Source organism: Geospiza fortis, unplaced genomic scaffold (assembly GCF_000277835.1).
Source record: "Geospiza fortis unplaced genomic scaffold, GeoFor_1.0 scaffold78, whole genome shotgun sequence".
NCBI lineage: Eukaryota > Metazoa > Chordata > Aves > Passeriformes > Thraupidae > Geospiza > Geospiza fortis.
This window is the reverse complement of record NW_005054339.1, coordinates 5,969,077-5,982,682: the sequence shown is the minus strand read 5'-3', so window position 1 is coordinate 5,982,682 and position 13,606 is coordinate 5,969,077. Positions and strand designations below refer to the sequence as shown.

Genomic DNA, 13,606 nt, shown 5'->3' with positions numbered 1-13,606 from the left:
GTATCTCTCAGGTACAACTTTCATATCTGTACCTGTTTTCAACTGCATGCAAACTGCTGTTTATAGGTTTTGGAAGTTTGGAGTTGCATATCTAAATGTATATTCAGGTCTGTCTACCTGTGTGATGGTCCTTATCTCCAGTGACTGCTGCATGGAACTTTTCTTTAGACTGATTTTTCAAAGATATGGCAGAAGAGTGAGCAAGAATTTACAGTGAGATATGCTTTGGCTAGGCAGGACTTGAAGAAGTTAACACAAAAGATAGCAAAAAAGTCTCCTTGCCATCTAATATTAAACTGATAAAAATATGCTTAAAGAAATTCTAACATGTTCCAAGATGTTTATAATGCAGTAATTCTCCAAAGCACCCCAAGGGAGGCAATAGATGCACTGTGGTAACAGTTCCCCAGTCCTCTGGGAAGGAAAAACCCAACTAGTTGGTCATTAAGCATGGCACATTCTTTTCATCCTGAGATCATCAGGTACTAAAGTTGTGTGTTACTTGCGTAAGGATTTCTGAGATGTGCTGGTTCTCTTTGTGTTAAAACATGGGGGCATGGGTGGGATTGAATCCTAGATATGCTAATGGCAAGATACCATCTTGTACAAATGAGGTTAACTTGAAAAGCTGAAGAGCTGAGTGTGAATTAGTACTGATAGAGACCAGAATGTATAGAAGCTTCATAGGTGTTGTTCATGAGTCTGGTTTTGCCCCTTCTCTGAATCCAGTACTGGGCCTGTATGCAATAGTAGATTCAAATATGGGCAGAAATGTGAACACATTGGTTGGGAAACATTTCAGTTGATCTGTTCTTGGAAATCAGAGTGTTAAATTGTCCGAAAAGCTAACACAGGAGTTCACTTACTGAAAGAGCTTGCTGCTTTGAGGGAAAATGTGTGCACTGGTGGCTGTTTATGGGCTTCTTTCCCTGAAACAGTCTTGGAAAATAGATCAAGTTATTCCAGTAATTTTTGTACTGGAAAACTGCTTTTCTCTTTCCAGTATAAATCTGGTTCTGCATGACTTATCCTTCATAGTGGAAGGCAAACTGGTATAGGCTGCTGTCAGCTCTGGCCTGAGCATCCTTTAGTATCAGGGAGGTAGCAGGAATTTCCATGGTTGTAGGTACCACAGAGGCTTTCACTCAATATTTGTCTCCACACTCCAGTTAGTGAAGAAGTGTCAGGTGCAGCATTCTTGAAGCTGGGGATAGTCTGTTTCTGTGCGGTGTGAACTGAGGCATTAGAGATGAGCAGAGGACTCCAGATGTGTGGAAGTCAGTCAGAACTGGAGATGGGCTCATGTCCTCATTGGTGCAGGTTCAGCGCCTTTGCAGTTCTTCCAGGTGTTTGATTCTTTTTATGCTGCTAAGCTACTGTTTTCTCTTTCAGGTCTTGGAAATAGCTTCAGAGATGGTCTCTGCTATAATCTTTGAAAGATGCAAAGGACAGAATGGTCATACTTGTAGTTATATTTTTTGCAACATATTTAACATTATCACATACAAATGTAGTTACTTTTTTTTCTTGAAACTTGGCAGGAGATCTTGTAGAGAGCAAATGTAAAGCTGATATGGGTCAAGACTATAAAAAGGGTAATTTTTTTTTTCTTCTTGGTCCTCTGACCTGTTTGCTTTTCAGTGTTTACAGTAAAGACTTTATGGACCATCAGGGACCATTTATGGTCACTATATAAGGCCCAAGTGTAATGTTACCTCACATCTAACTCTTCAGAGCTGTGCAAAGGCACACGTGGCCTTGATACCAAAACAAAATACCTCTGAATAACAAGTCTGAAACTTGAACTAATCACTCATTAGGCACCAGGAAAGCTTAGTAGAACCCTGAGCACACAATATCATCTGAGGAGGTCAAAGCAGTGTTTTACAAGTATCCATTTTCTATTTTTCTTACTTTGCATCTTTTTTCCTGAAGCATGAACATAAAGTGTTGATTGCTTACACAACTTACTGTAGCATTGTTTGAGAAACCTTATTTTATGAGCTAAACAACTCCAGGCAAAAGGAACAGGCCACTTCATTGCCAGTCTCTAAGTTTGGGTTTGATATGAGTTGGTGGAATTACAGGTGCCATTTTTGTATGACATTTGGGAACTTAGAAATATTGAAATAGCTTGAAATATTTTATAGCCTGAATTCCAAAATATGAAACTGAACTTTTTTCTGCTAGGTGTAATATAGGCAGGTAGTGCAAAAAACAGACAAACAAAATCCCACCAAACACCCCTGGACAAACCAAGTTTGTTACTTGGATAGTAATAACCCAGTTGGCTTCTTCTATGCTTTCTTTTGCTTTCAAGTCTATGAAATAATAGTTTTTCTTATTATATGCCACAGATTGTACTCCATGGCTGATGAGCTGTATAATGACATTCAGTCTAAAATGCTAAAACTGTAGTTTTGTGCAGTATCCTACATATTTAAATTCTCAGCTTTTACTGGTGTCTGTATTTGCATATACATATGTATGAATGACACTTTAAAAAGTTAATGTTTGCTAACTAATTCACAATTTATGCACTTTTGACTTCAAGCCAAGAAAGAAATTAATGCAGCTGAAATACCACGGTGTTGAGTAATTCAGCAAATGCTACCTTTTTTTGTAGCAGTCATCTGTGTCTACTCAGAATGATTGTTGCTCTTCCAAGATATGTAGGCTTTTTTCAAACTGTACCATAGTTAGTGTTTTCAGCATTAAAATAAGTAGAGGTCTGTTTTGGACTCTGTCCAGTTTGTGCCCTGTCAATATAGAAATTCAGATCTAGTAATAGGTAATATTACAGAACAGGATTTTTGTACATATGGAAGAAGGATGACGTCTTCTCTCATATGGTGCTTTACCTCCATTTTTACACATGCTATGTATTACATGGCATTTCATGTTACAAGGCAAGGATTGTTTGCTTTGCTCTCCCCTCATTGTCTATAGGATTTCCATTTGGGGTGATTTTCTGGTTTTTGACAAATATTTATTTAAAGAACAGGAATTTAAATGCCAGACCGTAGTAGTCACTCATCTGGTTTGCTACATTTTCTTTGGAAATAGTAGAAATGATTGGTTTTGAGGGACAAACAAGAAAGTCAGTGATGGAATAAAGTATCTCTTTCTTTACATTTCATTTTAATACTTCTTACATAGGATAAAATCATAAATGTTTTGTTAAAAAATGAAGCTTCATCTAGCTGGATGTAGCTTTAAAATCTTAATGGCGTAAATATCAAAGCTGTATTTTTATTTGTTTAAAGATAAATGGTATTTAGCAGCACTGAATTTGAATTGTTGTGCTGCTTAAAATTATATAATTGATTGTGCTCTTTTATTAGAGGTATTTTATTTCCCTTCTTTCACTCAACTTCATTTGCTTTTGTCACTGTGTGCTGTTAACGTGGATTTTTCTTTGTGAAGGACCTAACTGCATTTATCTTGTTTCCTTTTTTGAAGCTACTTTATCTTTAAGATTCCTTTTCCAGAAAGTGACCAGATCAAAATGCAGTATTTTATTTCAATATTATATTGTATATAGGCAAAGTCTAATTCTTTACCTTTCTTTGCTGCTTCTAAACTTAAAACAATTTTGCATTGAACAGCATATAATGACTATATCTTTTCACAATTTTCTGAAGTAATTGCACTAGTTTTGTGTATATCCACATATACTTAAGTTTTTTTCAATTCTTCCTAACAATCTGTGGACTGCTTATTCAGCTTTAAGTTTCTCTGTAGTTTCTCAGGCTGCTGTTCAGTGAGCCCCTTGGCCTGCAGCAGCATCTTGTCCCCAGAAACAGGGGATTTGCTTTGCTCCTTCCCTTTTTACCTTTGCAGCTCTTGGCTGGTCCTGCTTGTGCCAGCTCTGGCTCTCCCTGGAGTGCTGCAGGAGCTGGGTCACCTTGCCGGTCTCAGGGAGAGCTCTCTGGTGTGCCTGGGTTGAGCTGACTGGTCTGAGCATCAACTTTGCCTTTCATCAGACCCTCCATAAGCTGTGGGAAGCCTGAATAAACACAGTGTTGGGGAAAGGTAACTGGGAGCAGGAACTTCCCAGCTCATGGAGCTCCATGACCAGGTGCCAGAGCCTTTTCACTGCTGTGCTTCACTGACAACTGCTTCTAGATCACTCCTATGTACAGGCAGTGATGTAGATCAGCACAATAACAAAGTGAAGTGTGTGACTGCCCTGGCTTGAAAGCATGTGGGTAAAATTGCTTTTTTCCCTTGCATGTTTTGTCTTCACAGTGGAAGTGAAGGATATTAGCTGTGGCCTTTCCTTGGCTGTGGAAGGATGTGTCCTTAGCAGTGGCCATTATTGTGCTGCTCTAGCTTATGCTCAGGCTGGCAGGAGGTGAGGTGTACTGAGAGGAGGACAAGTATAGCAAATTAATGTGTTACCTAAATTGAAAAGGTTCATAGCAATCTCTCTTCAGTAGTGAATTTCTATTTGGAAGTCTTTGGAGGAATGTTTCTCTCTAATTTTTTTTCATATATTTTTTACAATACTATGTGTAATTTTAATTACACATTTTTTTTACAATACTATGTGTAATTTTAATGTGTGTTTGACCAGTGAATTTAGTCAGATTGCAATAAGGGCATCCTATATTTGCTTTGTTTAAGAATAGTCTCTCTTCTATAAGTGGTGGAAACTACCAAAGTATTCAGACATTTCTCAGGGTTGGTTTTCCTCTGAAGAGGCTGAAGACAACATGGGACTCCTTACATTCTGTAAATCCTTGCAAAGGATCTCTTGATAACCTTTCTTCCTATGTTGTTCTTTGTTTTTTGAGAGTGTTTTCACTTTAGGGTTTGTTTGTGATTTTTTTTCTCAATAACTCATCCATTTCATATAAGCTTAATCCTGTGTACTATATTGCAATGGCTAGACTAGCATGTAAAAATTATTGGATGATCCTCCTCAGTCTTTCTTAGCATGACCTTCATAGAGGCTTTATCAGCTTTGTTTGTGCTACTTCAGCATGGCTGATCAGGCTTATTGACATACTCTAATCATTACAGGCATTTCCTCCCTTTGAAGAACAGAGACTTGTTTCTGACATGTTGTTAGAACTTACTCAAACAAGACAGATCCTTGGATGACTTGACAAAGGAGATGGTAGAGGCATTATCCTTTATCCTCTTCTGAACAATATGGCACGCTGTTTCTTCTCCAGATGAAGTATTAAGTATATTCAAGGGGATTTTTGTGTGACATCTTTTCAAAAGAACCCTTTTATTTCTTATAAAAAGTTATCACCTACTACTTGTAGTTGAGTTGGACTCACGTTTACAAATAAATAACTGTAATAGATGTGTTATTTGGCACACAAGAAATGGACTTCTTCCAATTATGTATGCCCTTATGGCCACACTGCTTTCCCTTTCTACTCTCAGTTACAGACCAACCAGAGTGGCTGGTTTTCATCTGAAGAGAATTCATGCAATGACCTAATGCTTCTAATTTTAAGCTTTACTGTGCATTCAGAAATGTTGTGGGTGATGCCTTCTATCTGATGTTACAAATGCCCTGGAGTTTGAAGCTGTGCAGCTCCCTGTTTGTACTCTGAGCTGCTTTGGAAGTGATGGTGGGATGCTTGAGCTCCATGAGCTCCTTTTCTTTTCAAAGTGTTTCCTTTGCATTGCTGTACAGAAGGTTTCTTCATGTGTAATTCATGTTCCCCAGTCGAGTGCATGCCTCTCCCTGCATCACACCTCCTATTTCTGTTTGAATTTTGGGGGATTCCATATCCTGTAAAACATCTTCCTTATTCATCACAGTGCCTCCCCTAAGGGAACTAGCAAAATCCTGTGTGACTTGTAACATCTCCCAGGGTGCAACTGTATAGGAAAACAGGGAATAACTCAGTTGTTTCTGAATCAAGTTTCTTAACACAAAAAAAAGTGGGGGGAGGGGGCTGTGAAAGGGGAAGTTGGATACTCTCTGCATGATATAGACAATATTTCCTGAGACAGGAGATACTAACCTCAAAGAATTTAAAATAAAACATTGATTTAATTTTTTTCTTTTTTTTTTTTTTTTGGAAGTGGAATAGCGGAGGTAAAAATGGTAGAATAGTTGGTCTTTTTATCCTGTGTGCAGATGAAATTGATTAAACCTTAAAAACTCGCCTCAGTCCACCCGGTTTATTAATTGAAGAATTTCCTCTTCCCCAGAATGGGAAGTGCACATTAAAACAGAGCTTTGCCCTTGAGTAGCAATGATACTTGAGAACGGTACATTTTCTACAATCCTATTTTCTCTTCTACACTAGAGGAAATCCTAACATGGTAAAAAGCATATTTAAAAAAAATAAAAAGTATGTTTAAGGAAGTCCTCTTTCATTTCCTTGTAAAGCATGAAATCAAATTATAGCCCATGGCCCACAATTATTTTATTTTTACATTTCAAATTCCATTTTCTGCTTCCTTTTGCTGCCTGTGAACAAGAGTTGTACTGTTTGTGCAAGTCAGCTAAAAAGATTACCACAAACAGGACAGGACACAGTAGCTTAAAGAAGGCACCACTCAGAATCTGTGCCTATGTTCCATGTGTGACATGCAAAATGTCCCCTTTGTTCACACAGGGACCTGATCCCCTCTTCTTCCCTCCACTCACCAGGTTTCATCTTTTGAAGCCAAGTCAGCTTTATATTGATGTATTATTGGAAATATAGTGCAATACTTTAGTTATGCTTGCCAAAATAATACAGCTTAAAATGCTCTCATATTCTTGATCTGCATTTGGTAAAGACAAACCAATTGAGATTCTGCTTATTTATTGAAAATGCCTTTTGGGTGAGCTTTTCAGAAAGGAATTGGTAGCTAATTTAGTGCTTGGAGATTGTAGCTGGATGGTTCTGAAAGTGGGCTCAGTGCACGTATAATAAAATGGTAATGAATTTTTGGAACTGATAAATTAATACATGAGGCTGAAGTGTTTGTTTGTTTGTCTTCCCAGATCTAATAATGTAATTATTTTCTAAATTAGTGTTAATATTATGTTTTGCTGTAGGGACACAGCTCAGTCTGGGAGTTTGAGTATAAAATTTCAAGCATGCAGGAGGCTGCACAAATGGAAGGTGGTCTGAGTTCATGTACATGCAGAACTGCAACAGGCTCTGTGGCTGAGGTTGAAGGAGGTTTGTTATTTAATATGGAATGTTCTGCTCCAGAATAAAACATGGCAATTATAGTGCTTTACTGTTTTCCAAAATGCATCTGATATCTTGGCTACTCCCATGGTGTTTCCCTGTGAAACTGATATAAGAGCTGGATTTTACTAATTGTGTGTGACACTAAACACATTTATGAGGTGTGAGCTTGATGCAGGGGATCAGGGTCTGCAGCCTTGTTGCCTGGAACTCTGGGCAGGCTTTGTTTCCTATTTCAGCAATGGTTTGAAGATACAAATAATGCAAATATAGAGAATGCAGTGAATTTTCTCCAAAAGACTAAACGTTGATCAATACATACTTTTGAAATGCATTCTATTCTTTTTCAGTGTACTCAGGCAGCAGCTGGTGAGCTCTTTCAGGATGCAAGAGTGAGAGCTAGCAAGGAATGATGTTGCAAGTGCACTTTAGGGAAGCTTGAGTTGCTTCTTCTGCTCTTTGGAAACATGTCATAATCTCTGACATCTGTGATTCAACTAATCTCCTGAGTAAAGAGTAATAAATTACTTCCTTGATGACTTTATATAATCAGATACTCTTCAAAATTCAGGAGCTAGCATGGGTTGTGTGTTCAAAGCAGTAGCTGGACCTTCTCTTTATCTTGTCTCTGAAGGTATTTTTCTTATTTTCTGAGTTTTGTATTCTCTGTCACTTTTGTGATACAAATGAGTGCTGCTGCCTCCAGATTTAGCTGGCACTTGCAGTCTTTGTGATGCTGTGCTGCTGGTCTTGTGTTTTTCCTGTATCTGGCTGTCATCCAGAATCTCTCAGTTCATGTTTTATCTTTCTTGTTTGTTTTTCTTCACTCAGACTATCTACTTTATTTTTGCTGTGGTTTAGCTGCTTATCTTTGAAGTATAATGCCCATCTTTCTCCACCCCCTTGTGTTTTCTGATGACAACTTGTTTATTTCATTTGCTTTTTGCAGGGCTTCATCTGAGCTGTGTGTCATCACACAAAGGGTACTCCAATAATTGATCTTTCATTTTCAAGCAAAGTGAGAAATCACATGTCAGGATTTATCTTTTCAATGTTCTTGAACATGTCTTTCATAGATGAAGTGGTAAATAAAAGGTTACACCCTTGTTTTCTCTGTAGAAGAAATAATTTGACTATCTTAGTTTAACTTTTTTCATTGATTCTATGTGACCTGCTTCGGTGCAGATAAAATGTTTTTGATTGCTGTGCTTCCTGGTATGCAGACCTGTCCTTTACGTGTCTCTGCTTTGTCCAAAGTAATTTCAAGCCATTTTCTTGTTCTGTAGGTTTGAGGAATATTCAAATAGTCCATAATCTCTTCCCTATTATTATTTTTAACTCTGTAGGCCCATATTCTGTCTCCTTTTTTGAGGAGTGCTTTTTTTTTTTGTCCTATGACTTCTTTCAGTTCTTCTGTTCCATTTGACGCAAGACCCAATGGCTGACATTTTATTATCAGATCGTGCAGGTGTGAGTAATATTTTCACCTTCTTTAACTCTTGTTTTTGAGTCTCCACATAGTATATCTGCAATATTTTTTATATCCCAATTCAAAAATCTTTCCAAGTGAGGTTGTATTCATGAGAGTGCTGATGTAGTCCATCCTTGCTTCGCTGTTCCTTGTTAAATCTTACTCTGCTGCAGAAAATGATTCAGAAATATTGTTCCTTTTGTTGACTGAACTCTGATATGATAGTAAGCTGATTCTTTACTAGAGATTATTTAAGTAGTAAATTTGAAGTTAAACATATTCTAAGTCTGCTATTACCATTTATATGTTATGAGGAGAAAATGTATTGCATGAGGTGTTCCATGGGAGAGGGTTACAGTTTTGTCATCTGGCCAACTTTCCTGATTTGAAATGTGACATTGGTGAATCCTAGTACACTTCTCTAGATGATTTTGTTTAGGTATTTAATGAACTTTATGCATGGCTGATGGGCAATTGAAGAAATGGGTTCTAGAATAAACCAAAATGTAAAACTATGTAGGAGAAGATGGGGGATTGAGAAGAAGGTGAATTGTCAAAGATGGTTTATTAAACAGCTCAGAAAGGAAAGTTGAGGAACCAAGTTTTAGCAGTATTTTTTCACCTTCTAACTCAAGGGTCCTGTAAACCTGAGCACTCCTGCCTTGATATGCATGAGTAAACACATACAAAACATTACAAAACGTCCTCATGCCTCAGTGAGAAGGCAGTTCAGGTATTTCTCTCAGTGCTGTCGTGGTCTTTGCCTTGGTTTCATGATCCTGTGAAGGGCAGCAGCTTCCCACCCTGCTCGCGTGCCGGCTCTGCCTGCTGTGCATCTTCTGTCCCATTCTGTCCCATCTTGTGCCGTGTCTTCAGAGCTGTGGCCAGTCAGTCACTGGGGCTTTGGAGGAGGCACAATAGTTGTGCTGACAGTGTTTGTGAACTTGTGTGTGCTACTGCTTTCCTTGACTTGATTTTTCGTCTGGAGTGTCATGGTATGTCTTCTGGTGTTTCTGGAGTTTTTCTGTGGAATGTGCAGTTATTTCTCTTTGTGTATCTTCTGTGAAGATCAAGCAATGCCACAAGGTAGACGTTCTCAACCTTCGAGTAACTGGGTTGGTGATTTTGATGGCTCTTTTAAAGTGTTGCTAATAGATTCATAAATACAGCAATTGCAAGCATTTGCTGTATAGCAAATGAATTTGAAGCAGTTGATTTGGAGTTTCAAGGTAAAGTGACCCCTTTTATTGAAACTACGGATTGCAGTTCTGTGCAGATTTTGTGTTCTTTTGGAGGGAAGATACCACACTGTACATAATGCATCTTATCAGCTGCCCTTTTCAAGGCCAGGTTTGGGTCTGGTGGCTTTGGCTTAGTTCTGGAGCATGAGGATCACTGTGCTTTAGTAGTCACAGTCATGTTTGGTAAGGCTCAAGCTGCAGCATTGTTGTGTTACCAGAATGTCCTTTTTATAGTATTAATAAAGAATTGGACTTGATGGTTTGGTTTCCATTATTTATTCCCATTTCTTCTGAGGATGTCAGCTGTGTAGAACAGTGTAATACAAAATCTGTGTATTAGGTTTAAAACAGCCCTGCTGTATGCATTCACAAAAATGGGTCCATTCTGATTGTTAAGTGCTTTGTCCCACTCAAACTATTTTCATGCTCTTTGTTTCCCTTGATTTCTGACCTTTAAGTCTGCACTTGGATGGTGTATAAAGGCTGAGCCTTTTGTACAGTCTGGATGATGTTTGTGTTAAGATTTAAGCAAGCTCTAAATCACTACAATTCCCAAAACAATAAAAATGCAAACTACTTTTGAAGATATAAAGCCCATCGTTGGTTTGTCAGGGAGAGATATTTGAAATGATTGGTGAAAATTCTGCAGGAGCACTGGAAATACTATAATTATCCAACTAGTCTCTGAAGGGCTTAACATTCATTTTTACAAGATGAAAGGTCTGGTAGGTTGAAATAGTCATTTGTAGCCATAATTTTTTTTTCTTGTTCCCACCCACTCATTCACCCATGCACTTCAACCTCGGAATGATTTCCTATCCTGAGTTCATGGGAACTGGGAACAAGGGGAGCTGTTGTCGTAGCCATTGTAAAAGCCTTTAAAGCAAAAAAAGGCAAGGGAAAGGCTGGACAGCGTGGAGGAACAAGGAACACTTGTATTGATTTCTTGTTCTTCTGAGCTTAAGGCCAATATTAAAAGTACTTAAGTTAGAAAACTGGAATTTTACACAATTTCTAGCTTTTATAATCTTATAAAATGTACTTTTTTTGGAATATGACTTTCTGGTACTTCAGCTTTATTATTTTTAACTTTTTTATGTTAAAACTTTCTCAACACTTGAGTCTGTTGCACTTTTCTGTTTTAGTATTCATAGCATTTCAGTTACCTCAAATGAAACAAGAACATTCTGAATGTAATTAGTGGAAGGCCCAATGTTCATCAAAAGCTTCCTTGAAAACGAATTTAAATCCATGAAATTCAGGTTGCTTCAATCAAAAGATTAAGGGTTCATGACAACAATACTTTGAAAAATAAAAATAATCCATAAGCATGATAGGTAATGTCAGCCTAAAATTTAGGATCCTTTCCATGAAGAGATCTAGGAATCAGATCTGTTCCTGTGTGTGAAATTACTTGTTCAAGTTATGTGGATCTGAATTGGGAGTGAATGGCAATACACTTTTAAATTGTCTCTTTCTGACATTGAGGGATTCAAGAATTTCTTTGGACTTGGGATAAACCTGTCTCTAGTGGTGATCACAGTTTTCACTTTTATGAAATTTTGGGCTTGGAAAGAAAAATGGTGGGAAGCAGGTAGGGACTGAGGCTTGTGGATGTTTTTTGGGGTACCTAGTTGGCTCTTGTTGGGGTTGCTCTGAGTATGCAGCTCCCTGCAGTGTTGCTGTGTGTTTCTTTGGCTGTATTAGATTTTTGCTTGGCTGCTAAGATTATAATTTTTAATTGAGGCAAATGTCATGCCTGTGTTGCTACAAGCTTAATTTTCTTAGTATTTTTTTTAATGCAGTGATAACAGCCTTAGACTTGAACTATCACATTCTTCCCTCGTTCTTATGACTCAGTGATAGCCTATAATAGCTTAAATTCCCAAGGTCTTAATTTCTGTGGAATTCAGTGCTTGTGTTTTGTTTGTCTTTCTGGGCATTTGTACATATGTTGACAATTTTAAATGGAAACTATTTGAGGAAATGATGCTTAATCTTTTTATGCTGTGGCAATACTGACTGTGAGTTCTCCTCCAGGTGCCCAGATTATCGATTTAATGATGCTTGTGATAGATGTGACAAAGGGGATGCAGACACAGTCAGCAGAGTGCTTGGTAATTGGGCAAATTGCCTGCCAGAAGATGGTGGTAGTCCTGAACAAAATAGATCTCCTTCCAGAGGAGAAGAGACAGAGTGCCATTGAGAAGATGACTAAGAAAATGCAGAAGACCTTGGAAAATACCAAGTAAGTGAACAGTAATAGTAACAGATAACTTGTCACCAAATTTGTTTTAACAAAAATACCAACATTTCTCTTCCAACATGCTTCTAAACACGCTGGCACATCTAGCAAAAATGATGAGAAGAGAGTGAAAAGATTTACAGAAACTCAGATGCAATTCCAAATTCACCTCTGCAAGTGTCATGTGTAGAGAAATGTTTTCCTGCAATTAAGCTTTTAGATTTAAAGAGCTGCTTGGATAGGATAATAACTGTTGGATGTGGTTACAGCACATCTTTGCTTTGCTCAGGGATATAAGGGGACATAACTTTTGGGTCACATTTTGAGTTGAAGAATCTGAGGAATAGGATTCAGAGTACAGAGGAGAGAGAACCAAAGTTCAGGTTTGGCATGTGCAGTCTGTGCTTGATGGTGCTTTGAAAGCACTGCTGATCCTGGGTGTGATTGCAAAGTGCCTGTCCTGTTGTATCTTGGGCATGTGGAGTCTCTCCACAGCTTTTTTCTCACTTGACTTTGAATCTCCAAATGTGTGATTTTAAAATGGTTCTTCTTAGCAGGATATATGCTGATACCATTTGACAATTGCCTCTAATGGCAGTTGTGTTTTTTTGGTTTTGTTTTTCTTTCAAATAGTTTACTTGTTGAAATATTTTCACTACACACATAGGTGTGCATGTGAAATTCCATAGCAGTCAGCAAAGCTGAAGGCTGTTGCAGTTGTAGAGTAGATGTTGCCACCAAGGCAGGGGAAATTATTGTAGCGTTGTCAGGAAATTATATGAAAGGCAAAAAAAAAAAAAGGCAGAGGAAGGCAACTGTTGTATATTTAAATAGTTTGATACTTGTGAATTTACCTAATCAAAACTTGGTTTTCTGTGAATTGATACCAAAACTAAAAGGAAACTGTCCGTATGAATGGAATTCCTATTTTTAAAAAATTTATTTCCACATCAGCTTCTCCCTTTGTCCAGCAGGATCTGAATTCTGCAGAGAGAAATTTGGTTAGATGGAGTAAGTTTCAGTAGGGCTGCATCATGTTTAGAAGTGCCTCCAAATACACTGCACAATTACTCCAGTTTGTTCTGGTGTATGGGAAGAGGAGTAAAGCATTTGGTTACATGTAAATTTATGTTTATTGCAATACAGTGCTTTGAAATACTTGTATGAAAATACATTGCCAAAAGTTTTATGGTTAATCACAGGAATTTTCAGTGCATGTTTTTATTACCCTTTGTCCTTAGATGCCTCAGGCTTATGGCGTGTAAACAAAGAAAATACCTCATGTGCCTGGTTACAGCTGGGGCACTGAGTGATCTCCCTTTCTAGAACTTAACATTTTGTTAGCAAAGCACCATCTCTTCCCTCCAATTTGGTCCCTTTTGTGAGAAAATCAGTGGGGGGTGGGTGTCAAGAGGATGGCCAAAATAATTAATTTTGGTCTGAACCTGTTGCATAAGAATTAAGTACCTAAGAGAGCCAGTCACTTTTT

General features: G+C 37.9%; 1 protein-coding gene across 1 annotated transcript in view; it reads left to right on the top strand.

Annotated features, from left to right (window-relative positions):
- EEFSEC (eukaryotic elongation factor, selenocysteine-tRNA specific) overlaps positions 1-13,606 on the top strand; it is a 122,159-nt gene that overhangs the window by 21,707 nt on the left and 86,846 nt on the right. The window contains exon 2 of the mRNA XM_031058190.1: positions 11,913-12,120. Within this exon, the coding sequence (XP_030914050.1) occupies positions 11,933-12,120 (188 nt within the window). The 5' untranslated portion in view covers positions 11,913-11,932. The remainder of the gene's footprint in view (positions 1-11,912; positions 12,121-13,606) is intronic.